The sequence below is a fragment of the Mobula birostris genome, chromosome 3, assembly GCF_030028105.1.
Source record: "Mobula birostris isolate sMobBir1 chromosome 3, sMobBir1.hap1, whole genome shotgun sequence".
NCBI classification, from domain to species: domain Eukaryota; kingdom Metazoa; phylum Chordata; class Chondrichthyes; order Myliobatiformes; family Myliobatidae; genus Mobula; species Mobula birostris.
The window spans coordinates 211393723-211420633 of record NC_092372.1 but is presented as its reverse complement, the minus strand read 5'-3'; the positions used below and the strand labels follow the sequence as shown (position 1 = coordinate 211420633).

At 44.0% G+C, this 26911-nt stretch overlaps 1 protein-coding gene across 1 annotated transcript in view; it reads left to right on the top strand.

Moving 5' to 3' along the window:
- Nucleotides 1–26911, top strand: part of dpp6a (dipeptidyl-peptidase 6a) — a 515918-nt gene that overhangs the window by 345233 nt on the left and 143774 nt on the right. The window contains exons 9-10 of the mRNA XM_072254436.1: nucleotides 21951–22105; nucleotides 22367–22464. Of these exons, the coding sequence (XP_072110537.1) occupies nucleotides 21951–22105; nucleotides 22367–22464 (253 nt within the window). The remainder of the gene's footprint in view (nucleotides 1–21950; nucleotides 22106–22366; nucleotides 22465–26911) is intronic.

Genomic DNA, 26911 nt, shown 5'->3' with positions numbered 1-26911 from the left:
CTTGTGCTTATGATTAGTTTTTCACTCTCTGCCCATTGGGTTTTTGATAGTCTTCCGTTTTTTTTTTGAAGGGTGCTTTTAGGTTTCTTTGTTTCATGGCTGCTTGTTAGGCGACGAAACTCGACGTTGTCTAATGTATACATACGTACTTTGATAATATACTATGAACTTTGAACAAACCAACATCGACTTCATGGGCCTATACAGATTACAGAGGAGGAGTCTGTCTGCTGTCTTGAGGCAATCAGGGTGGGTAAATCTCCAAGGTCCAACAAGGTGTTCCCTTGAACCCTGCAAGAGGCGGCTGCAGAAATCCCAGGGGCTCACTGTAAATTACAAAAATAACTCATGCAAAAGAAAGAAATAATAAGATGATGTTCAGGGATTCATGAGCAGTTCATAAACCTGATGGCTGAGGAGTAGAAACGGTTCCTGAATCATTGAGTGTGAGCCTTCAGGCTCTTGTATTTCCTCGCTGATGGTAAACGAGAAGAGGGCATGTCCCAGATGATGAGGGTCCGTAGAGGTGGATGCTGCCTTCTTGAGGCATAACCTCTTGATGAAGACCTCAGTGGTGGCCAGGGTGGTCCCTGTGATGAAGCTGGCTGAGTATACCACCCTCTGCAGCCTGATGTGATCCTGCACATTGGAGTCTCCACATCAGACTGAAGGTGGTGGAGATGGGTATTCTCATTAACATTGTAAATGAATTGGGAGAAGCACATGAATCACCAAAGTGCAGGAAGCTGCAGACCAAATGCTGGAAAATAGTTCTGGCATGTATGGTTAAAACATAGAACAGTACAGTACAGCCCTTCCTCAGTGACCGTGGGGATTTTTTCTAGGTGCTCTGACTGCAGATTGTTAATTGTTAAAATAGGTTGTTAAAATTGTCTACCAACACTGACTGAAGAATTAACACTGGTGATTATTGCTGTCTAATGCCAGTGCTAACATCATTCAAACCAGCAGAATATTTTAGTGTGACAACCTGCTGAAGACAACCCACAGATAAAGTGCAAAATGATGATTACATGTCACATTGTAACAGCAGTCTGTACATTTTTAATGCTCTGAGTTATAGTCATTTGCAAATATAATCTGCCCAGTCCTGTTTCAATGTGGAAAAATTGGCACTGAAGTGCTCAGAGTGATTCACATACTGGAAATGCAGTGTTCTATCTAAGGCAAAGATTTCTTTGGGTGCATGTGATTCAACAAGAAGGTATAATGCTTCCTTTTTCACGACAGGAAGGTCTTTGAAGGAGAGATGAGCTCTGCTTTTTATCTGCTAAGATTAGAGAATCAATATTAAAAATGAGAATATTTCTCTTAGCAATCAGAAAGGCTTTGTATCAATTTCAAGGTTGCCATATCTTGTCTTTCGCATTGGAGAATCCATCCTGTTAGTTTTGTGTTGTATCTGATTTGACCATGCAGCAGTCTGGGAGTGTTTACTCTGCTGTAATTTGTTACTGAGATGTCTGCACCATGAAGTCACTGCATGTGGGATAAAGGCAGCAAGCTAGAGCGGCAATTAGCATTACCTCTGCCACCCAGGTTCAATTCCTGCTGCTGTTTGGAAGGAGTTTGTGCCTTCTCCCTGTGACGACATGGGTTTCCTCCAGGTGCTCTGGTTTTCTCCCACAGTCCAATGACATACCAGTTAGTAGGTTAATTGGCCACAATCATGATGGGCGTCATGAACACATTGGGACATAAGGGACTAATTACTGGGTAGTATTTCTAAATAATGAATAAATGCAGCTCAGTAGAATGTGATCTGATACAACACGTTACCTAGTGCTGGGAGACAAATCACATCATACATCATACACACATAAAAGTTTTTTTTGGATTTAGATTATGAGGACATGCGGTCCTCCTTTATTCTCATTTATTAATGCATGCATTAAGGAATGATACAATGTTTTTCCAGAATGATATCACAGAAACACATTACAAACCAAGACTGAAAAACTGACAAAAACCACATAATTATAACATATAGTTACAACGGTGCAAAGCAATACCGTAATTTGATAAGAACAGATCATGGGCACAGTAAAAGTCTCAAAGTCTCTCGAAAGTCAGGACGAAGGGTCTCGGCCTGAAACGTCGACTGTACCTCTTCCTAGAGATGCTGCCTGGCCTGCTGCGTTCACCAGCAACTTTTATGTGTGTTGCTTGAAATTCCAGCATCTGCAGAATTCCTCGTGTTCGCATCATACAGGGACGTTTATGATGACCATTTTAGAGTTTAGAAGATTGTGAGGAGATTTGATAGAGGTATACAAAATTATGAGGGGTATAGATGAAGTAAATGAAAGCAGGTTAGATGAGTCATGGTTTAAGGGTGAAAGGTGAACATGAGGGGGAATTTCTTCACTCAGGGTGGTGAGAGTGTGAAAGGAGCTGCCAGCAGAAGTGGAGGATTCGGGTTTAATTTCAGCATTGAAGAGAAGTTTCGAGGGGTGTGGAGTACTGTGGCTTGGAGTACTAGGCAGATTAATAGTTTGGCACAGACTAGATGGGCTGAAGGACCTGTTTTGTGCTAGAGTGTTCTATTATGGGTGGTGGGGTGGCAATATCTCTCTCTACCAAAGGAGGTGTAAGGTGCTGGTTCCTTCCCTCAGCTTGCAGATCACCTTAGGCAAAGTGTAGCACCTGCTTGGCACCCCCCTAATCAGAGTCATGTCAAGCCATGGCAGCAGGTTGTATGGTTGTATGAGCAATTGGTGCGTATCACAAAACCTGGTTATGTGACCACTGATGCCGGATAGACAATCTCTGAAGAGTATTGATAACGGCTGATGTCTTGTAAAGACACTGCCCAGAAGAAGGCGATGGCAAACTACTTCTGTAGAAAAATTTGCCAAGAACAATCACGGTCATGGATAGACCATGATCCCCCCCCCCCCCCCCCCGCCAACGTCATACGACACGGCACATAAGAACTGAACAAGTGTTCTATAACTCTATGGCTCTGACAGTCAGAATGACTTTGAACTGAAGGGAATTTTGGATTACAAAAGCATCATAGGGATCGGGAAGACAAGTGGAATTGTGGATGATCTATGGCTTCATAGAATTCTGGAGTAGGTGTGAGAGCGACTGTAGCCCATGAGCACTCCTATTTCATATGGACTCTGCTAGAGTGGAGTAATCCGGGCAAGAGATGGATGAAATTTCCTACCAGTTCAGAGATGCTCCTTGGGATAGGCCCTCCTTTAGATGGGGTGAAGAGTCAGCAGAAGGGGAAGGAAATCAGATCAGATCACCGTGTCAGGCCTCATGTGCACGCTTGGTACTACCTGACTGCTGCCAACCCAGTAATAAATTGTGGTCACGTCACACCAGCTGACACTGGAGACTGGTGGGTCCACCTAGCATCATCTTCCTCAGGAGATCAGTGGTGGCAAGATGACAAAAAAGGTAGTTCTGTTGTCTAAGAAACCCAGAGATCTAAGTGCAATCCTGACCTCAGATTCAAAAGTTCAAATTTCAAAGTAAGTTTATTATGAAAGTATATTTATCTCAGCAGTTGTCACCCTGAGATTTATTTTCTTGCAGGCATTTGCAGTGGAACAAAGAAATACAATGAAAAGCTACATGCAAACAAATAATTAATAAACAAGCAAATAATATCACAAATATGAGTTGTTGAGTCATTGGAAGTGAGTCTATGGGTTGTGGATTCATTTCAGTGTTGAGGTGAGTGAAGTTATCTATGCTGGTTCAGGAGACTGATGGTTAAACAGTACTAACTTGTTCCGAGAACCTGGTGGTGTGGGACCTAAAGCTCCTGTATCTCCTTCCTTAGTGAGCAGTCCTGGATGGTGGGGGCCCTTGATGTTAGGTGCTGCTTTCTTGTGGCAACGTTCCTTGTAGATATCTCAATGATGAGAGGGGGGTGCAGTATGCATGGAGTATGCATGTATTCACGTCCGCTTCTCACAGTGACTAAAGCTTCCTCCCACATCCCAAAGGTGTGCTGTCTGCCAATTCAATAACCACTGTAATTTGCCCCTAGTGTAGGTGAGTGGTAGGAACTTATGGACATAGATTGGAAGTTGAGATGGGAAAGTGAGAGAGAACCAGTTACTGGAGGGAAAAGCTTTGGTGATGAGGAATTGTATCAAGGCTAGCATAGATTTGATGGACTGAATGTCCTTGTTCACTGTTGCAAGGAAATATATCTTGAAAATACACAGCAAAATTGTAAAGTTAATATTTATTTTGGGGCTGGGGATGGGCTCATTGAAGTAACTTGAATGACTGAATGACTATGAATGAAAGAATAACTGGCATCACAGGTAGATAAGGTCGTAAAGAAAGCCTTTGGCAAGTTGGCCTTCACAATTCGAAGTACTGAGTACAGAGGTTGTGATGTTACGTTGAAGTTGCTGATGAAGCCTAATTTAGATTATTGTGTACCGTTCCGATCACCTACCCAGAGGAAAGATATCAACCAGCTTGAAAGAGTTTACAAAAGGATGTTACCAGGACTTTGGAACCTGAGTTCCAGGGAAAGGTTGGACTTTACTCACGGGAGGATAGGAGAATGAGGTGAGATCTCAAAGAGGTGTGCAAAATTATGAGGGGTATAGATAAGGTGAATTCTTGCAGAAATTTTCTCCTCAGGTTGAGTGACACTAGAACCATTTCTGTTCAAGGGAATTCTAAACTAGATTTGCCTTGAATGGAAAATCCTAAAAATTAATGGATTAGGCCCAGTCCATCACCAGTATAGTCCTCTCCACATCAAGCACATCTACACAAAACTTTATCGCAGGAAAGCAGCATGTACCATCAGGAATACCCACCACATAGGACATGCTCTCTTCTCGCTGCTGCCATCAGGAAGAAGGTATAGGAGCATCAGGACTCAGAGCACCAGGTTCAGGAAGAGTTACTAGCCCTCAACCATTAGGTTTTTGAACCAAAGGGGATAACTTCACTCAACTTTACTTGCCCTATCACTGAAATGTTTCCAAAACCTATGGGATCACATTCAGTGATTCTTCATCTCATGTTCTCAATATTTATTGCTTATTTATTTCTATAATTTCTTTCCTTTTGTATTTGCAGTTTTTGTTCTTTGCAAATTAGTTGAACACCCAAGTTGGTGCGATCTTCCAAGAATTCTGTTATGTTATTATTCTACTATGGATTCATTGAGTATGCCCACAAGAAAATTAGTCTTAGGGTTATACATGGTGACATATATGTACTTTGATAATAAAATTATCAATTTGAACCAGAGGTGAAACGTTTAGAGTGAAATACTTAAGGAGAAACTTCTTCACTCAGAGTGTAGTGTGAATGTGGGATGATCTAGCAGCAGAAGTGGTGGATGTGGATTCATATCCAGTTTGGATAGGTGCAGGTAGATTGGACTGGGCATCAAGTTCAAGCTTGTTGTCATGGACATACATAGTGCCATGAAGGTTAGATTTTTGTAACTTTTTGTACATTGCAAACAGGACAGTCAAAGAAATTTAAATTCACATAAATGAACTAAAGAAAATGAATCTCAGGGTTGTATATGGTGACATATTTGTACTTTGAACTTTTGAATGTAACTTCTGTTATGTGGATGGTAACAATGAATATAGAATTGAGTCAGGTTTTATAAACAAACATAAAGATTTATTAAGCTGCTCAACAATAGTGAAAAGTAAACAAATGACTTACTTAACTGGAGATTAACTGCTATACGTCAATTTAACAAACAGCCAAACTCTGGAATAGTTCTTAAAGTGGTAAATTCGAGCACACTCTTAAATGACACTCATGTGACCAATTGATCTGTTAACCTAGGCATCTTTGGAATGTGGGTGGAGACCGGAAAGCCAGAGGAAACCCACTAGCTTACGGAGAGAATGTACATAATCCCTACAGACAGCGGTGGGAATTGAACCCAGGTTGAAGGCGTTGTAACAGCACTGCTCTAACCATTACATTGCTGTGCCACCATAAAAGCACGTGGTTGGATCTTCTGGCTCCTGTCCCTCATGCTTGATGGCAGCAATGAGATGAGGGCATTGTCTGGATGGTGGCAGTCTCTCCTGAGTCATTACCTCTTGAGGATCTCTTCAATGGTGGGGAGAGCCATCGTCATGATGTAACCAGTGGAGCCCAACGCTCTCTGTAGCCTCTTGCATTCCTGTGCATTGGGATTTTCATGCCAGGCTGTAATGAAACCAGTTAGAACGCCTTCCAGTAACCCGTCTTGTCCAGCTGCTGTGGGAGATATTCATAAAGGTGTTGGTTGCAACTGAGTGTGGGTATTGGCCTGGAGTGACACTTGGCCCAGAACAAGAGAAGATGCTAGTGAACCACCTATGGATTTACACCAGTTCAGCAACCTGATGGCCAGGTACTTAACACAGGATATGCATCCAACGTTTAGAAGGATGAGGGGGAATCTCATTGAAACCTATCGAATATCGAAAGGCCTAGATAGAATGGATATGGCGAGGATGTTTCCAAAGAGATGAGCAAGTTCTTTAGCCAGAGAGTCGTGAAGCTGTGGAATTCATTGCTACAGGTGACTGTCGAAACCAAGTCAGTGGGTATATTTAAAGCAGAGGTTGATAGGTTCTTGTTAGTAAGGGAGTCAAAGGTTTACAGGGAGAAGGTAGGAGAATGGGGTAGAGGAGGATAATAAATCAGCCATGAATGAATAACAAAGCAGACTCAATGGGCCAAATGGCCTAATTCAGCTCATATCTTCTGGTCAATTCCCAAAAAGGAATTGGGTGAGTACCTGACAAGGACGAAAAAGAATGAGGAATGCGTCCAGGTGCGAATAGGAGCACCCATTCAAGGCGTACACTGAACAAAATACATGGACAGGGCTTATTTGCAGCTTTGCATTGTCACTCCTGTGAACCTCTCGAAGCGTTCAGTTGTTCACCCCTTTATTTTTCTATCTTCAAATCACTTCTGCATTCTGCTCTTGTCTGTATAATCTCAACAGGGTTTGCTGCTGCCAGGAGTGTGAATAATTCATAAATTGTGAAGGAGTCTTTTGTTTAGAGGGAACTCGCTGTCGCTCAAATAGTGTGTGTTTGATATAGTCAGGCTGGCATTAGTAACTACTAGGTACTATAATTTCCTCTTTTGCACTCATTTGCCTCCAGTATGTCCTCTGTCTTTGCAATTTTGTACCATTGCAACTCAGTTAAGTGATTTCCGGAGCTCTGACACATACAGATTTCCATTTTCCTCCCAGTGCATAAATGCTACAGTATATTAATTGATTTCTACATTGCATCCATGACTGCACAATGCCGGTGATTTTTAACAATACATAAGCACTTAGCCATTTCTACTTAAAACCTGCTTGAAAAATTAGCTTCAATGTTTACACCAGAGAAGCTGCAGCCAAAGTGCATTATAAGGTCAACCACGCATTTTGCTTAGGGCATGCGGCATGCGAAAGGAAAATATTATGCAGTCAATTTCCCTAAGGAGCACCATAGAAACTAATAGATCTGACTGAAATAGTTAGCACTCTATCAACCCAAATTAATGCAAGCAGCCAGTACGATTTTGTATAAAATACAGTTTGGTAGAGGAGCTCAGTGCGTTGAGCTGAATCTGTGGGGTGGGGAGGAATTAATGGTGTTTCGGGACTGAGAGCGGGGAGGGAGGGCTGCCAGTATAAAGCAAAAAGGGGGGAGACAAAGACCAGGAGGTGATAGGTGGACCGGGGATGCGTGAGGGCTGATGGGAAGATGGGACCAGGTGGGTGATGGACAGAAGAAGATAAGGAAAGATTAAGGCAGACTGAGTCAGGTTGTGGGGTGAAGGTGGCTCGGTGATAATGGGAATCATTAGATGAGAAATGTCGGTCAGATGAAACCAAATGGGGGGAGGGGGGGTGATTCTCTACCTGGCATGTCTGTTTCCAACAGCTTTTATCTCTAAACTCCACCCTCTCCCTCCCCTTCTTGACTCCCTCTGCCCATCCCTCCTCAGTCCACCTACCATCTACCAGTCTCTGACTTATCTCTCCTCTGCTGCTCTCTGTATCAGCTCTCTCCCCTCTCCACTCTGTGTTAAAGCAGGGCTTAGTAATTCTTCCCCTCCGCTGATGCTGCAGGAGCCCCAGATTCCTCCAGCACTTTGTTTTGTTATAGATTCCAACATCTGCAGTCTCTAGAGCAGAGGTTCCCAACCTTTTTTATGCCATTTTGTAAATTTGGGGTCCCCTGCTCTAGTGTCTCAATCATTTGTTAAAGAGGTTAGAAACCTTTGTATTCAGTCCAATATTTCTCTCTGTTTCAATGGCAGGCAGTTCGGTAACTCTTTGTAACTGCAATCCCTCATCCTGCTCTGTATATCCTTTCAAAATCACAATCAGGTTTATTACCTCTGATATTTGTCGTAAAATGTGTCGCTTAATGGCACCAGCGCAGTGCACGGCGTTAAAAAAAATTACTGTAAGTTGCAAATAAGTAAGTTACAAAACAAAATAAGTAAATCATGCAAAAGTGGAATAGTTGGTAGTATTCATGGATTCATGGGCAATTCAGAAGTCTGATGACGGAGGGGAAGAAACTGTTCCTGAAATACAGAATGTGGAACATCAGGCTCCTGTGCCTCCTCCCCAATGGTAGTAATGAGAAGACCCTTTCAAGAGCAGGTTGCCAAAGTCTGAGCTCGATGTTCAGCAATGGCCCAAGGTCTTGTAGAAATCCAACCTAAGCTCATCAGCTTCACATTGCATGTCTGTGAGTACAAAACTTTTGGCTAGAAATTCATACCAAGCCAGTAGTGCCAAAGCTATGAAGTAGCTTCCGTATAAGCATAAGAGATTCTGCAGATGCTGGAAATCATTCATTTGCATTAATAACCGACACAACCTAAGTATGTGCTTGGGACAGCCACGTATTCCAGTGCCAACAAAGCATTCAGCAGAGTGACACAGGCCACAGCTCATGACTGCACAGTCAAACACCCGGGCAATCACATCGTTAGGTTTTCTGATGACACGACAGTGGTGGGGCTCATCGCCAACGACAATGAGATGACCTACCGAGTGGAAGTGGAAGAGCTCGAAGCCCGTGGCCTGGAAAATAACCTCTTCCTCAATGTGAGCAAGACAAAGGAGATGATTATTGACTTCAGCAGAATTTGCACCAGTCACACTCCCCTTTACATTGACAGCACAGCAGTGGAAACTGAAAGAGGTTTCAAATTCTTAGGAGTGCACATCCCACACAACCTCTCATGGCTCCAGAACACATCCCACACAGTCAAGAAAGCTCCCCAATGCCTCTTCTTTCTGAGAAGGCTGAAACCAGCTGAACGTTGCACATGCATACTTACATCATTCTACAGATGCACAGCAGGGAACATCACAACAAGCTGCATCACTGCCTGGTTCAGAAACTGCACTGGACCGCCGACTTCAAAGATCACTCACCTTGAAGTCCGGTGCGGGTGCCACTACTTCACCGGCAGGCATTATCAGCATTAAGTTGCCGTCATTACTGTTTCAATCAACCCTCGTCAACTCACCTGAATTAAGTTACCAATGTTAATTCCTTTGTATTAACTCACCTGTTCACATTGTTATTTTGTGTTTGCTCTGATTCAGTGTTATATTTGCCCATACCACATCAATCTCTACACATCGGAAGAAATGCCGTAAATTGCTTGCACCTTGCTTGTCATAATATTTAATCTGCTACAATCCTAAATGGGTCGAATGCTTCTGTGAAACCAATTAGAATTTTAGTTTTTACAATGCCGTTGTCTTGTTTCGAACTGATCATTTGTTCAGCATGATAACCTCATCGCTTGCGCATTCGCAAACATTCTATTTGTGATAAGCATTGGATGAATAGAGGAGGGGGATATTTGCAGAATTCCAACCAGTGGTTTTCACTTATTGAGCATTGCTGTTGAGATTGTCAGGTCTGCCTAGAGCCATACAGCTCTATAGCACAGACACAGCCTTTCAGCCCATCTAGTCAATGACAAACTGGTATTCTGCCTAGTTCCATCGACATGCACCTGCACCGTAGCCCTGCATACCCCTCCCATCCATATACTTAACCAAACTTCTCTTGGATGTTGCGATCAGACCCGTAACCACCACTTCTGCACCTCCCTAGCGATGAAAAAGTTCTCCCTCAGGTTCCCCTTAAACATTTCATCTTTCACCCTTAACCCATGACCTCTGGTCTCACCCAACCTCGGTGAAAAAATCCTGCTTGCATTTACCCTATCTATATCCCTCAGAATTTTGCATATCGATCAAATCTCCCCTCATTCTCCTACACTCCAGGGAAAAACTGTCATAGCCTATTCAGCCTTTCCCTACAGCTATTGTTAGTGGGCTCTTGCTGTGTAGCTTTTCCTACATTGCAACTGTACAGAGATAGTGTTATATAATTGTAGACTACCACTGCACAGAAAGAGGCCCTTTGGCCCATCTAGTCCATGCTGAACTGTTATTCTGCCTAGTCCTATTGACCCGCACCTGGCTCTAGCTCTCCATACCTCTCCTACCATGTCCTTGTTCAAACTTATGTTAAATGTTGTAATCAAACCCACATCCACCACTTCTTCTGACAAGATTCTCAAGTCCTGACACCCTGCTGGTAAACTTTCTCTGAACACATTCAAGCTTTTTGATTTCCATTCCATGGCTATTGTGAAGGTGTTCCGTGGTCTGTTGCACGGAAGAGGATAAACACGATCCTAGATCAGGATGGGAACATTTTAAGCAATGCACACAAAGTGCTGGAGGAACTCAACAGGCCAGGTAGCCGAGATCCTTCGGCAGGACTTTATCAGGTCCTGATGAAGGGTCTCAGCCTGAAACATCGACTGCTAACTCTTTTCCATAGATGCTGCCTGGCCTGCTGAGTTCCTCCAGCACTTTGTGTGTGTTGCTTGGATTTCCAGCATCTGCAGATTTTCTCTTGTTTGTGATTGGGAACATTTTAATTTAGTCTGTGTTTGTTACTGTTCTTGCCTCTAATGTTTCTGTTAGTAATGTAGAAGTCGCCATAAACGTACTTTTGAAATAAAATCATACAGACCCTCCCTGGGTTATGAAGACCTAACTTACAGACACTGTCCGTATGAATGTACCTGTTGGACATTGGTAATGTAGAACAGTACAGGTCCATTCATCGGAAAGACTGACGGCGGAGGAGCTGAGTTGCCTCGGTTATGGTGAGGACTTGGCCTCAGCTACAGAGTCACCTTGGACACAGCGGCCTGCAGCAACCACCCAAAGGAGAGAGCAGGGGCCTCTGCTGGGTGCACTGGAATCGTGCTGGGTTGGGCGTTGGCCCCTGCTGCCAGTGCTGTGATCTGGTGTTCAGTCTGTGCTAAACTCATTACCATGTGTGCTATTTGCAGTGTGCTGATGTGCTTTGCATCTTGGCCCCAGAGGAACGCTGTTTTGTTCAGCTGTGTGTGGATTTCCTAGCTACTGTAGGGCTGTAGGCATCTTCTGCCTGAGGGGAATGGGATATTTTCATGTCCTCCTCTCCCCCAGATGAACTGCGGCAGTCGAGGGATGGGTCGAGTCAAGAGGACTGGGAGCGCTGAGTAGGTCTGATCACTGTGTCAGCCCTTCCCGTGCCTGCTCATTCTCTCATCACAGCGGTTTCTGTTCATTTCCAGCTTATGGGAAGATTGGGTTATGGTCAGTTCTCAGGAACGGGACTGCCTGTATCTATACTTCAAATAGAAATTCATTGCAAAGTGTGTAGCTTGCACTGGTAACTGCAACCCTACACATGAGGCTGTATGAGACCATGAGACATAAGAGCAGAATCAGGCCATTGAGCCAGCTCCGCCAGTCCATCGTGGCTGATTTACATTTCATCCCTCTCAACCTCATGCCTGACTTCCAGATTCTGTGCAACGTATGGACTGCTATGAGCTGTTCAATGGGTCCCTCTAGTGTCAGAATGAGGAATAACAAGACATAGAAACATAGATAATAGGTGCAGGAGTAGGCCATTCGGCCCTTCGAGCCTGCACCGCCATTTATTATGATCATGGCTGATCATCCAACTCAGAACCCTGCACCAGCCTTCCCTCCATACCCCCTGATCCCCGTAGCCACAAGGGCCATATCTAACTCCCTCTTAAATATAGCCAATGAACTGGCTTCAACTGTTTCCTGTGGCAGAGAATTCCACAGATTCACCACTCTCTATGTGAAGAAGTTTTTCCTAATCTCAGTCCTAAAAGGCTTCCCCCCTATCCTCAAACTGTGACCCCTCGTTCTGGACTTCTCCAACATCGGGAACAATCTTCCTGCATCTAGCCTGTCCAATCCCTTTAGGATTTTATACGTTTCAATCAGATCCCCCTTCAATCTTCTAAATTCCAACGAGTACAAGCCTAGTTCATCCATTCTTTCTTCATATGAAAGTCCTGCCATCCCAGGAATCAATCTGGTGAACCTTCTTTGTACTCCCTCTATGGCAAGCATGTCTTTCCTCAGATTAGGGGACCAAAACTGCACACAATACTCCAGGTGTGGTCTCAAGACACTGAGCCATTGGTCATCATGCTTTGATTATTTGAGATTAGCTTTAAGATTTGCTTTATTTGTCACACGTACATTGAAACATCGAAGCGTACGGTGAGATACGCCACCTGTATCAATGACCAATGCAGTTAGAGTATGTGCTGGGGGCAGCCCACAAACGCGGTTGTGCTTCTGACTGCACCATAGCATGCCCACAACTTACTAACCCTAACTGGTAAGTTTTTGGAATGTGGGAGAAAACTGGAGCACCCAGAGGAAACCCACTTGGTCACGGGGAGAACGTACAGACTTCTCACAGACAGCCGTGGATTTGAACCTGCGTCGCTGGCGCTGTGGTAACGTAACACTAACCACTACATTAGCATAGTGCCTATAGCATCCCAGCGCAAATACAGAAAATTTTCACCATTGTGTGAGTTTCTGCTCTGTTAACCTTCAGCCCCTTCCTCTTTTATGTGTTTACCTGGCGTTAGGGAGAATCGCACACAAAATGCTGTAGGAAATCAGTGTAGTCAGGAGGCATTTATGCAGGGGAATAAACAGTCAGGTGTGGACCAAATCAGGTGCAATAGTGGAAACACGTGCATGGAGTTTGAGGAGGTAGCAGAAGTACTAAGTGAATACTTTTCTTCAGTATTCACCAGGGAAAAGGATCTGGGTAATTGTGGGGATGACTTGCAGTGGACTGAAGTGCTTGAGTGTATAGACATTAAGAAAGAGGATGCTCTGGAGCTGTTGAAAGGTATTAAGTTAAGTCACCAGGACCAGATGGGATATACCCCAGGCTACTATGGGAAGCGAGAGAGGAGTTTGCTAAGCCTCTGGTGATAATCTTTGCATCATCAATAGGAACAGGAGAGGTACTAAAGGACTGGAAGGCTGCAAATGTTGTTCCCTTGTTCAAGAAAAGGAATAGAGATAACCCAGGAAATAATAGACCAGTGAGTCTTACTTCAGTGGTGGGCAAGTTTTTGAAGAAGATGCTGAGAGGCAGAGTTTATGAGCATTTGGAAAGACATAATCCGATTAAGGATAGTCAACACGGCTTTGTCAAAGGCAGGTCGTGCCTTACAAGCTTAATGGAATTCTTTGAGGATGTAAGAAAACAGATCGATGAAAGTAAAGTAGTAGATGTAGTGTATATGGATTTCAGTAACGTTCCCCGTGCAAGGTTTATTCAGAAAGTAAGGAGGCATGGGATCCAAGGAGACCTTGCTCTGTGGATCCAGAATTGGCTTGCCCACAGAAGGCAAAGGGTGGTTGTAGATGGTTTGTATTCTGCATGGAGGATGGTGACCAGTGGTGTTCCGCAGGGATCTGTTCTGGGAGCCCGCCACTTTGTGGTTTTTATAAATGACCTGGAAAAGGGTTGGTTAGAAAGTTTGCTGATGACACAAAAGTTGGGATTGTTGTGGATAGTCTGGGAGGATTGTCAAAGGTTACAACGGAGCATCAATAGGATGTAGAATTGGGCCGAGAAGTGGCAGATGGAGTTCAAACCAGATAAGTGTGAAGTGGTTCATTTTGGTAGGTCAATTTTGAAGAGAGAATATAATATTAATGGTAAGACTCTCGGCAGTGTAGAGGATCAGTGAGATCTTGGGATCCGTGTCTATAGGACACTCAAAGCTGCTGCACAGATTGACAGTGTTGTTAAGAAGGCTTATGGTGTGATGGCCTTCATCAATCATGAGATTGAGTTCAAGGGCTGTGAGGTGATGTTAAAGTCATGTAAGACCTTAGTCAGACCCCACTTGGAGTACTATGTTCAAGGATGTTGCCTGGATTGGAGAGCATACCTTATCAGAATAGGGTGAGTAAACTTGGCCTTTTTTCCTTAGAGTGACGGACGATGAGAGGTGACCTGATAGACACACACAAGATGCTGGAGGAACTCAGCTGGTCACACAGCATCTTTGGAGGAGGATGGATATCAACATATTTGGCCGAGACCATTCATCTGGAACATCCTCCAGCATTTTGTGTGTGTAGCCCCAGTTTGGAGGCCCCTTATTTGACTCAGTTAGCTACATTAGGTGGATCATGTGTTTTGCAAGTCACCAGAACCCTGAACGAGACACTCTATGTCAAGATCTGTTGTGGGAAGAGATTGCCATAGATTCCTAATTACACGGCAAGAAGACGTGCCCTTCAGCCCGACTCATTCATGCCAACCAAGTTGCCAAGCAAGCCAGTCCCTCTGAGCCTTTCCCATCTAAATGTTTTATACTTTGATCAGATGAAAAGGTTCATTATCCTGATACAAATTGCTGTACTCTGATGGACCTCTGCGGCTCAGAATGCAATGAGTCCTCCTTTACTGGGTAGCTGTGCTTCACACATGAGATCAGGCTCATCGGAATATCCAAAGCCATGGCATGTCGGTACTTTGTTGAACCATGATGCTGTTTTTGCTGAAAGTAATAATATACGGTAAGTGATCCCGATCCTGCAGATTCTGGAAACCCAGAGCAACACACACAAAATGCTGGAGGAACTCAGCACGTGAGGCAGCATCTGTGGAAGCAAATAAACAGTCGACGTTTCTACCCAAGACGCTTCATCGGGGAGAGGTGCTGAGGAGGGGAAAAACAGATCACCCGTGATTGAGTGGTGGAGCAGACTCGATGAGCAAAATAGCCTAATTCTGTTCCTATGTCTTATGGTCTTATGGACATTTATTTATCTACATAGATGCTGCCTGACCTGTTGAGTTCTTCCAGCATTTAGTGTGTTTTACATTGCTTAAAGTCATAGGTTGGCAGGTTAGTTTGGGCTCTTAGAACAGAAATGAGAAGGAATTTCTTCAGCCAGGTTGGTGAATCAGTGGAATACATTGCCATAGACAGCAGTGGAGGCCAAGTCACTGGGTCTATTTGAGGTGGAGAGTGATAGCTGCTTGATTAGTCAGTGTGCCAAAAGTTACAGGAGTAAGACTGGGGTTGAGACTTCCAGACTTCTGATGGGCTTTGATCTTCAGTATGGACCCCAGGACTCTCTAATGATGATGAATAAAGACCCTCGTGGAGGACACTGAGCACCAAGCCTCAAACTGTGTGATCTCAACTCTCTCACAGAGAGCTAAACATCCACGTCCAGTCTGCCCTACTTATGACTCTAATCCATATTCATGTCATTTGACCTCGTCCAGGAGTGTACTCAGCCAGACAGTTAGTTAGGGCAAGCAATAGGCTTAGTTGACATTGCCTGTCTATTGGGAACATAATGTAAGATGTGCTATTTCAGTCACTTTGCTACAGAATCTTGTAAATATTGACTTGCTGTGCTGAATAATTTATACATTGCTTCATGAAATGCATCTCAGTAGCAATTAAGTGCACAGTCGGTACAACTAATCTCCATTTTCATGCAAACTATTCTTCAGTCGCTCCAGCCTCTACACAGGCTGCCTCCTGTACTTGAGGTGCTGCTGTTTTTCAATGACTATTGAGTGGTACTCAGGCATGGGACCAACTGAAGCAGGAGAACGCAGAATAGTAACTCTGCTGATTGAATATAACAGGCAGGATTGATCGGCGGCCAATCGTTTTTATTCCACTGCTCATTCCCATGCCAACATGTTGGTCCATGGCCCCCTCTTCTGCAATGAGGAGGCCACTCTCGGGCTGGAGGAGCAACGTCTTGTGTTCCATCTGGGTGGCCTCCAACCTGACATCGTCAACATCGATTTCTCTAATTTCTGGTAATTTCTCTCTCTCTCCACCTCCTCTCTTTTTCCATTCCCCATTCTGGCTCTCTTCTCACCCCTTTTCTTCTCCTCACCTCCCTCTGATGTCCCTCCTCCTTCCCTTTCTCCCATGGTCTGCTCTCCTCTCCTGTCAGATTCTTCCTTCTTCATCCCTATACCTTTTCCATTTATCACCTCCATCCCATCTCCCCCCACACACCTGTTCATCTGTTTCACCTATCACCCACCAGCTTGTCCTCCTTCCCCTCCCACCTGCTTATTCTGGCATCTCCCCCCTTCCTTTCCAGTGCCGTTGAAGGGTGTTGCCCTAAAATGTTTCTGTAGGAATGTCGACAAAAATCGAAACGAGTGTAATTACTTCCAACGTACACTTTATTCCAACCCCAAACAAATGGCGATATCATATATCTGTACCTCAGAAAAAACCCTGCCTCCAAAACATAATAGCATGCCGCATAACATGTAACATACATGGCGAATTTAACCCTTAACAGTCTGGGTGAATTCTGCTTAATGAAATTAAGGTGTCCCTACATTAGTTCTTTCTTCCTCCCCATAGATGCTGCCTGACCTGCTGAGTTCCTCCAGCATTTCATGTGCGTTACTCTGGATTTCCAGCATCTGCAGAATCCTGTGTTTTTGAATATTACCTCCATCTCTGCTGCGATAAATTTAAAATATTTAAAATGTCGGTATCTACGGGTGAGGTGCCGGAGGATTGGAGGATAGCTCATGTTGTTCCCTTGTTTAAAAAAGGCTCTAAAGGTAATCCGGGAAATTGTAGGCCGATAAGTTTGACGTCGGTAGTAGGTAAATTATTGGAAGGAGTACTAGGAGATGGGATCTACAAGTATTTGGATAGGCAGGGCTTATAGGGGAGAGTCAACATGGCTTTGTGCATGGTAGGTCATGTTTGACAAATCTATTAGAGTTTTTCGAGGAGGTTACCGGGAAAGTGGGTGAAGGGAAGGCAGTGGATGCTGTCTACACGGACTTCAGTAAGGCCTTTGACAAGGTCCCGCATGGGAGGTTAGTTAGGAAAATTCAGTCACTAGGTATACATGGAGAGGTGGTAAATTTGATTAGACATTGGCTCAATAGAAGAAGCCAAAGAGTAGTAGTAGAGGATTGCTTCTCTGAGTGGAGGCCTGTGACTAGTGGTGTGCCACAGGGATCAGTGCTGGGTCCATTGTTATTTGTCATCTATATCAATGATCTGGATGATAATGTGGTAAGTTGGATCAGCAAATTTGCTGATGATACAAAGATTGGAGGTGAAGTAGACAGTGAGGAAGGTTTTCAAAGCTTGCAGAGGGATTTGGACCAGCTGGAAAAATGGCGGAGTTTACTACAGACAAGTGTAAGGTTGTTGTTCGTCCATCGTACATCAATGAGGACCTCGACACCATTATTGATGGTGTCAAGACTAGCACGTGACTTGGATTACAAGTGTAAGGTATTGCACTTTAGAAAGACAAACCAAGGTAGAACATACAAGGCAAATGGTAGGGTACTGAGGAGTGCAGTAGAACAGAGGGATCTGGGAATACAGATACAGATACAAAATTCCCTAAAAGTGACGTCACAGGTAGATAGGGTCGTAAAGAGAGCTTTTGGTACATTGGCCTTTATAAATCGAAGTATTGAGTGTAAGAGTTGGAATGTTATGGAGAGGATATATAAGGCATTGGTGAGGCCGAATTTGGAGTATTGTGTGCAGTTTTAGTCACCAAATTACAGGAAGGATATTAATAAGGTTGAAAGAGTGCAGAAAAGGTTTACAAGGATGTTGCTGGGATTTGAGAAAGTCAGTTACAGAGAAAGGTTGAATAGGTTAGGACTTTATTCCCTGGAGCGTAGAAGAATGAGGGGAGATTTGATAAAGGTATATAAAATTATGATGGGTATAGATAGAGTGAATGCAAGCAGGCTTTTTCTACTGAGGCAAGGGGAGAAAAAAAACCAGAGGACATGAGCTAAGGGTGAAGGGGGAAAAGTTTAAAGGGAACATTGGGGGGGGGCATCTTCACACAGAGAGTGGTGGGAGTGTGGAATGAGCTGCCAGATGAAGTGGTAAATGTGGGCTCACTTTTAACATTTAAGAAAAAATTGGACAGATACATGGATGAGAGGTGTATGGAAGGATATGGTCCAGGTGCAGGTCAGTGGGACTACGCAGAAAAATTGGTTCAGCACAGCCAAGAAGGGCCAAAAGTCCCGTTTCTGTGCTGTAATGTACCCGCAGTTACTAGTTACCACTCTAACCCACATCCCCCATCTCCATGACTTTCATCCCCTTACTGACCCTACTCCACAAAAGAGAATAAGTATCAGGAAGAACCAAAGAGATTCTGTAGGTTCTGGAATACGGGTGTCACAGTAGCGTTGCGGTTAGCACAATGCTATTAAAGCTCGGGGTGTTCCAGAATCCAGAATTCAATTCTGGCACCGTTCTGTAAGGAGTCTCTGTACGTCCTCCCTGTGAAATGTGTGGTTTTCCCCAGGTGCTCTGGTTTCCTCCCAAAGTTCAAAGACCATAAGACATAGGAGTGGAATGAGGCTATTTGGCCCATCGAGTCTGCCCCACCATTCAAAGATGGATTCAGTGATGGCTGATCCTTTTTCCCCTCCTTAGCCCCACTCCCCGACCTTCTCCCCATAACCTTTGATGCCATGTCCAATCAAGAACCAGTCACTCTCTGCCTTAAATACAACTGGCCTACACAGCTGCCTGTGGTAACAAATTCACCACCCTCTGGCTAAAGAAATTTCTCCGAATCTCTGTTTTAAATGGACGCCCCTCTATCCTGAGGCTGTGCTCTCTTGTCCTAGACTCCCCCACCATGGGAAACATCCTTTCCACGCCTACCCTGTCCACACTAGTCTGTCTAGGCCTTTCAACATTCACAAAGTTTCAATGAGATCTCCCCCTCCATCCTTCTAAATTCCAGCAAGTACAGACCCAGAGCTATCTAACGAAGGGCCTGCTCCAAGCTATGTTGCTAAGTAAATAAAAATAAAAAAAACTAAATAACTCAGAGTAACACACACAAAATGCTGGAGGAACTCCATAGGTCAAGCAGCATCTATGGAAATGAATAAACTGTTGATGTTTTGGGCCGAAACCCTTCATCAGGACATATTGCTCTAGCATTGTTCTCAGCAAACAGAAGCCAGAAGTAAATTTTGTACTGCTGTTCAATTTTCCAAAGGTTTGTTGTGTGGACTGTATGTGGAGAGATCGTTTAACATGAGCGCCAGTGATCATAAAGCTATTAAGGTGCAAAAGGAAGCCACTCAGCCCATCAAGATTGACTTTCCATGATGTTTCATGCTGTTATGATCATGGATTTTCTGCTTGGCTCAGAAATGGGAAGTGGAGGAAGAACAAGGGGACTGGGTAGGGGGACTGATTGAAAAGTGGAGGGGAAGGGTGGACTGATTGATTAACAGAGGTGTGGAAACTATTGAAGAATCAAGGGTTGAGTCTGATTTGAAGAATGGGGGGGTTGGGACTGATTGAAGGCTTCTTCTGATGAAGTGTCGTGCCCCAAAACTTTGACTCTTTATTCCTTTCCATAGATGCTGCCTGACTGCTGAGTTTCTCCAGCATTTTATGTGTATTACTCTGAATTTCGTGCGTCTGTTGAACCTGTTGTGTGTATGTTTTTTCCACTGAGGTTGGGTGACACCAAATATAGAATTAAGGTTGAAAGAGGAAATAGTTAATGGGTACATGAGGAGCAACTTCTTCTCTCGGGGGTGGGGTAGTGAGAGTATGAAACATTCTGCCAGCTCAAGTGTGGATGTGGGTCTGATTTCAACATTTAAGAGAAGATTGAGTAAGTACATGGATGGGAGAGGTATGGAGGGCTCTGGTCTGGGTGTAGGTCAAAAGGAGAAGGCAGAATACTAGCTTGGCTTGGACTAGATTTGCCGAAGAGCCTGTTTCTGTCCTGTAGTGTTCTGTGACTCTCTGACTATAACAGGAGGAACAGAACTAATTGAAGAACAAGGGCTGGGGCTAGTTGAAGAACAGGAGGATGGGACTATTAAATAAAAGGTATGGGACAGATTGAAGAACAAGGGCTGGGACTAATTGAAGAACAGAGGAGTGCAATGTATTGAAGAACAGGGAGAAGGGATTGATTAAAGAACAGGGATTGGGACTGACTGAAGAAGAGGGGAACTGATTGAAGGGCTCTTTCAAAGACCACCGAAGGCACTTAGACAGTGCAAAACATTTTGACCATCTCAGGATATCTGAGGAGCTGGAGGAATGGTTAAAATCTTATCAGTCAAGTAGGACAAACCACTGATGTGGGAACTACAGCATGTTCGTTACTTTACATGATTGCGCAATGATGAGTTGTACAATTGATCCCAATGAGGTCAATCACACTGTTGCTCTCCAGGTTTGGTTGCAATAATGTGGAGTAGCTTAACAAGATGTAAAAAAAAGTGGTGGAGTGAGGGATGGCACTGTAGCCTAGCGGTTAGCCTAACACAGTGCCTGGTGTAAGATTGGGGTTTATTTCCCACTACTGCATGTAAGGAGTTTGGATGTTCTCCCCATAACCCACGGGTTTCCTCTGACATTCCAAGGTTAGGGTTAGTGAGCCGTGGCATGTTATGTTGACCTGGGAGCACAGCAACATTTGCAGGCACAATCCTCGATGCAAACGATACATTTTCCCTCTCTGTTTTGATGTTTCAATGTACATGTGACAGATAAAAACTGATCTCTTTAATGTTCTGCGTGGCATGTTTCTGAAAAGACTGGAGAACTAAATTGGTATCCTGGTCTCTGTACAAGAACATGCTGTTATTGTAGTTCCTGGCTCTGTCCAACAGCCAGTAGAAAAATCAAATGACAGGCCTGTAAGTGTCAAAGACCTTAGCGTCAGCAAAGCTGAACCTGGAAATATATTGGTGGTAAACCCATATCTGGAGTTTTGTATGCAGTTTGGTCTCAGCATTACATAAAGATGTGGAGGCTTTGGAGAGGATGTAGAGGAGGTTCACCTGGATATTGCTCAGATTATTAGTGATAGAAGCTTATAAAATCATATGAGAGATTGAGAGAGTCGGCAGTTGAGTCTTTTGCCGCGGTGGATATGTCAGACACTAGGGGCATAGTTTTAAGGTAAGAGTGGGTCAATTCAATGGGGATCTCTGAGGCAGGTTTTTTACAGAGAGTGTGGCAGAGTACCTGGAACGTGCTGCCGGCGTTAGAAAAGCAACATTGAAGATGGATTTAGACAGACACATGAACAGGCAGGGAATGGGGGTGATATGTACGCAGGGTAGCGTGGTGGTGTGCACATCACTTACAACACCAGCGTTCACGGATTGGGGTTCAGAACCAGACACTATCCGTACACAGTTTGTACATTCTCCCTGTGACCACATGGGTTTTCGATGAGTGCTCCGTCTTCCTCCCACATTCTGAAGACGTCCAATTAGGGTCAGCGAGTCGTGGGCGCAATGCGCTGACGTCAGAAGTATGGTGACGTGTGCAGGTTACCCAGCACAATCCTTGCTGATTTGATTTGATGCAAAATGCTGCATTTCACTGTATGTTTTGATGTACATTAAAACTAATCTTTTATCTTTTTGAATCTTTGGATCACCACCTCCTGTTGGATAGGAGTGTTATGGAGGTCCCCGTCTTACGGTGATGCCCTCTGCTTATTTCTACAGAGGAGCTGCTCAAAACCAATGTCGCTCACTGGTGGTCTCCAGATGGTGCCAGGCTGGCTTATGCCACCATCAATGACTCAAGGGTCCCCACCATGGAAATACCAATGTACCTGAACTCCCTGTATCCGACTGGAAGGATGTACCCTTATCCTAAGGTAAAGGGGGAAGTTGCTTACAAATAGGGCCAAGGGATTTCAAGTCTCCTCCAAATAAAATATGTGGATCAGAATAGAAATGAGTAAGGGTCAATTTTATTTGTCAAAATGCATCGGCAGTGTTTCTTAGGGTTTGTGGCAAATTTTGTCAAATGTTACTTCAAGCAAGTTAGCTCTTTACAGTCTGCATTTGTTGTTGAAATGATCGTTCCTCCCATTCATCAGTCTATAGTTAAATCCATTCCTGTCGTTTACCTACAGGCTGGCCAGGAGAACCCAACCATCTCCCTGTATGTGGTGAATTTAAATGGACCGACGCACACACGTGAGATGATCCCCCCGGATGACACGAGGATGAAGTAAACAAAAATGCCATCTTTATATCCCTTGTGCTTCATATTTTGTACCTGCTTCGTTCTGTGGTGCTAGAGATAGATCTCTGAAGGGAGAAAGAAGGAAATGAAGCAATATAAATGAGACTACCCACTTACAGCTAGTGATGATAGTAATGTGGGCAGAATGGGGGTTGCCATGGTAACGTGGTGCCCCACTTTTGGTAGCAGTTGGGGCATCGCTTTATGGTGACCATGTGGGTTTCCTCAGGGTGCTTTGTCTTCCTCTCACAATCCAAAACTGTACAGTATGGGTTCGCTTTAATAAGTTGTGAGCATGATAGGTTGGTGCAGGGAGCATGGCGATGCTTGTGGGCATCCCCAGTACAAAATTTGGTCATCGATGCAAAGTGGCACTTCACTGTATGTTTCAATGCACATCAGACAAATGAAGTTAGTCTTTATCTTTAAAACTCGGATTAACGTAGGATTTCAAACAAGAGAAAAGCTGCAGATGCTGGAAATTCAAAGCCACATGCACAAAATGCTAGAGGAACTTAGCAAGCCAGGCAGCATCTTTGTGGCATCATAGACTAAGGAGCTGGTGGTAGACCTGAGGAGAGCTAAGGTACTGGTGACCCCTGTTTCCATCCAGGGAGTCAGTGTGGACATGGTGGAGGATTACAAATACCTGGGGATACGAAATGACAATAAACTGGACTGGTCAAAGAACACTGAGACTGTCTACAAGAAGGGTCGGAGCCGCCTCTATTTCCTGAGGAGACTTAGTTCCTTTCAGATCTGCCGGACGATGCTGAGGATGTTCTACAAGTCTGTGGTGGCCAGTGCGATCATGTTTGCTGTTGTGTGCTGGGGCAGCAGGCTGAGCAGACACCAACAAAATCAACAAACTCATTCGTAAGCCCAGTGATGTTGTGGGGATGGAACTGGACTCTCTGACGGTGGTGTCTGAAAAGAGGATGCTGTCCAAGTTGCATGCCATCGTGGTCAATGTCTCCCATCCACTACATAAGTACTGGGTGGGCACAGGAGTACATTCAGCCAGAGACTCATTCCACCGAGATGCAACACAGAGCGTCATAGGAAGTCATTCCTGCCCGTGGCCATCAAACTTTACAACTCCTCCCTTGGAGGGTCAGACACCCTGAACCAATAGGCTGGTCCTGGATTTATTTCGTAATTTACTGGCATAATTTACATATTACTATTTAACTATTTATGGTTCTATTACTATTTATTATTTATGGTGCAACTGTAACGAAAACCAATTTCCCCCAGCATCAATGAAGTATGACTATGACTATATCAGTCCTGATGAAGGGCCCCAGCCTGAAACGTCGACTGCTTTTCATTTCCATAGATGCTGCCTGGTCTATGGAGTTCCTCCAGCATTTTGTATATGTCGCTTAATGTAGGATTTGTTTAAGTGGGCGGCTGATGGCCGGCATGGAATTCGTGGGCTGAAGGGTCTGTTTCAATGCTGTATCTCTCTTTCACTCCGTGACTGTAAAACCTTGCCTCAGCTACCTGTGTGGTGGAGAGATCCACAGATTCTGAACCCCGTGGATGTAGGGAAACTTAGAGCAGTGCTGGAGAATGAACCTGGATTATGCCCAGATGGAGGTGGGCAGGAGAAGTGGCAGCCGCACTCTCCTGGGGCAGAGACAGGGGCACCACCAGCTGAGCCAACTTCCAAGAGGCTGTAGTTGGGGAAGTGCAGAAACCCATGCTGCTGTAGAGTTAGAGCAGGTTGTGGGGAAAGGGAGAGTGAACTGTTGACTGGGTGTGGGATTGAGTCCTCGACTCACAGAGCAGTTATTTATAACGAGGCTACTTAGCCCATTGTGCGCACCCCGGCTCTCTGCCACTGTGGCCCTCCAAACAGAGTCGTAGATTCACACACTCAAAATGCTGGAGGAACTCAGCAGGTCAGGCAGCATCTATGTAAAGGGAGCCCTGATAAAGGATTTCAGCCCATAACATCGACAATTGATTTCCGTAGCTGCTGCCTGACCTGCTGAGCTACCTGCATTTTGCATTTGTTGTTCTGGATTTCCAGCACCTGCAGAATCTCTTGTGAGTCATACAGTCAGACTGCATAGAAACAGGTCCTTCAGCCTATCATCTCAATGCTATCCATTATAGTGATCTGTACTAATCCCTTTTATGCGCATTATATAAACACAAGAAATTCTACAGATGCTGGAAATTCAGAGGAACACACAGAAAAATGCTGGAGGAACTCAGCAAGTCAGACAGCAACTATGGAATGAACAAACAGTCGACGTTTCAGGCCGAGACCCATCAATAGGACTGGAAAGGGAGGGGGAAGATGCCAGAATGAAAAGGTGGAGGGAAGGAGGGGAACGAGATGAGCTAGAAGGTGATGGGTAAAGCCAACCACAGCATCTCCAGCCCCTTACTTTTCCCACCCACCTGGACTCACCTATCACCTTCCAGATATCCTTCTTCCCCTTTTTTTATTCTGGCATCTTACCCCTTCCCTTCCATTCCTGAAGAAGGGTCTCATCCCAAAATGTCAACTGTTTGTTCATTTCCATGGACTAAGTTTGTTCAGCATTTTGTGTCAGCTACATTCATTATATGCCTGACCCTACCTGCTTTGAGTGGTTTAGTACTTGTCTGGGTGTTTCTTAAATGACATGACGATACTGTGCAAAAGTCTTAGGCACATGTAAAAAAATTCTCTAAAGTAAAAGTGCTTTCAAAAATAATGAAATTAAACTTTCTAAATATCAAAAAAAAATTACTATAAAACACAGTAAAAAGTAAAAACTAAATCGTCAATATTTGGTGTGACCACCCTTTGCACTTAAATCTAAATCAATTCTCTTGGGTACACTGTTGTGCAGTTTTATAAGAAAATTGGCTCATAGGTTGTTCCAAACATTTTGAAGAATGTGCCATGGCTCTTCTGCAGACTTTGGCTCTCTCACTTGCTTCTATGTCCCCAGATAATCCCAGACAGCCTTGATGATGTTGAGGTCATGTCTCTGTGGAGGTCATACCATCTGAAACCAGATCAAAAATGTAGGGTCTCTAAGTCTTTTGCTCAAAACTATACTTCCAGTACCTCTTCAGTCAGTAGATTCCAGACTACAACCACCCTCTGTGTGAAACAAACTCTCCCTCAGATTCCCTCCGAACCCCCTACTTCTCGCTTTGAACCTCTGCCTTCTTTGACACCCCCTCCATGGGAATAAGGTTTTCACCAGCTACTCTGTACAAGTAAAAGATGCAGAGGAGAGTTACCTGGATGCTGCCTGGATTAGAGATCAGGTCTTATGAGGAAAAGCTGAGCAAGCTAGGGCTTTTCTGTTTGGAGTGAAAGAGGGTGAGGGACGACTTAACAGAGGTGTATAGATGATTAGAGGCATTGATAGAGTGGACAACCAGCACACTTTTAACCAGAGCAGAAATGGATAATATAAGAGAGCATAATTTTAAGGTGATTGGATGAAAGTATGGGGTGGGGAGATGTCAGAAGTAGTTATTTTTACACAGTCTGGTGGGTGTGTCAGGCATGGTGGTAGAGGCTGATACAATAGGGGAATTTAGTAAGGTGTTAGTTATATGCACATGGATGAAAGGAAAATGGAGAGCCATGGGGGAGGGAAGGGTTAGTTTGATCTTGGAGTTAGTTTAAAAGCTGGTACAACATCATGGGCTGAAGGGCCTGTACTATGCTGTACTGGTCAATATTCTATGACTATGTACCCCTCATGGTTTTATATTTCTAATTATTTTCCTCATCATACATTTGCGCATTTGCCACTTCAAGGCCATAACGCAGGCAGAACATTCCAGATTCCAACCACACATGAACAGGAGTGAACACTTTGCAACTGAGATGTTGCCAAAACAGCCTCTGAGTAAGTCCATGAGTGCCGGAGGTGATGGGTGACCCAAATTCTGCGCCAGTCCAGACAGAGCAGCGAAGCATTGGATGACCTTAGGTTAGGTCAAGGAACCTGCCTGAAAGATGTTTACTTTTCACACCGGAGCCCCAGTTCTAGGTCAATTTCCTTTTTAAATCTTTTTATTGAATGAGTATACAAAAGGTAAGCCATATAGGCACTAATACACTGTTAGAATATAATAAAATTACAGGAGATATTAAAACAGAAAAAAAAGATACAAACAATGTAATTTAAACATAAAATAATAAGGTAACATAATAGTATACTAATTTTTATATATATATATATCAATAGAAAAAGGAAACCCCCCCCCCAAAAAAACCACCGTGCAACTAAACTAAAAGCAAGGAAAAGCAATGGGCTAACTTGGAAACAAGTAGAGTTAAAAAACTTAAAATCATGTCCTCAAACCCGACCTCCATTAAAAACAGTAGAAAAAAACAAGAAGGGAATATAAATATGGAGCAAAAAGGGGAAGAAAAAAAAATTACATTAAATGAAAATATTGAATA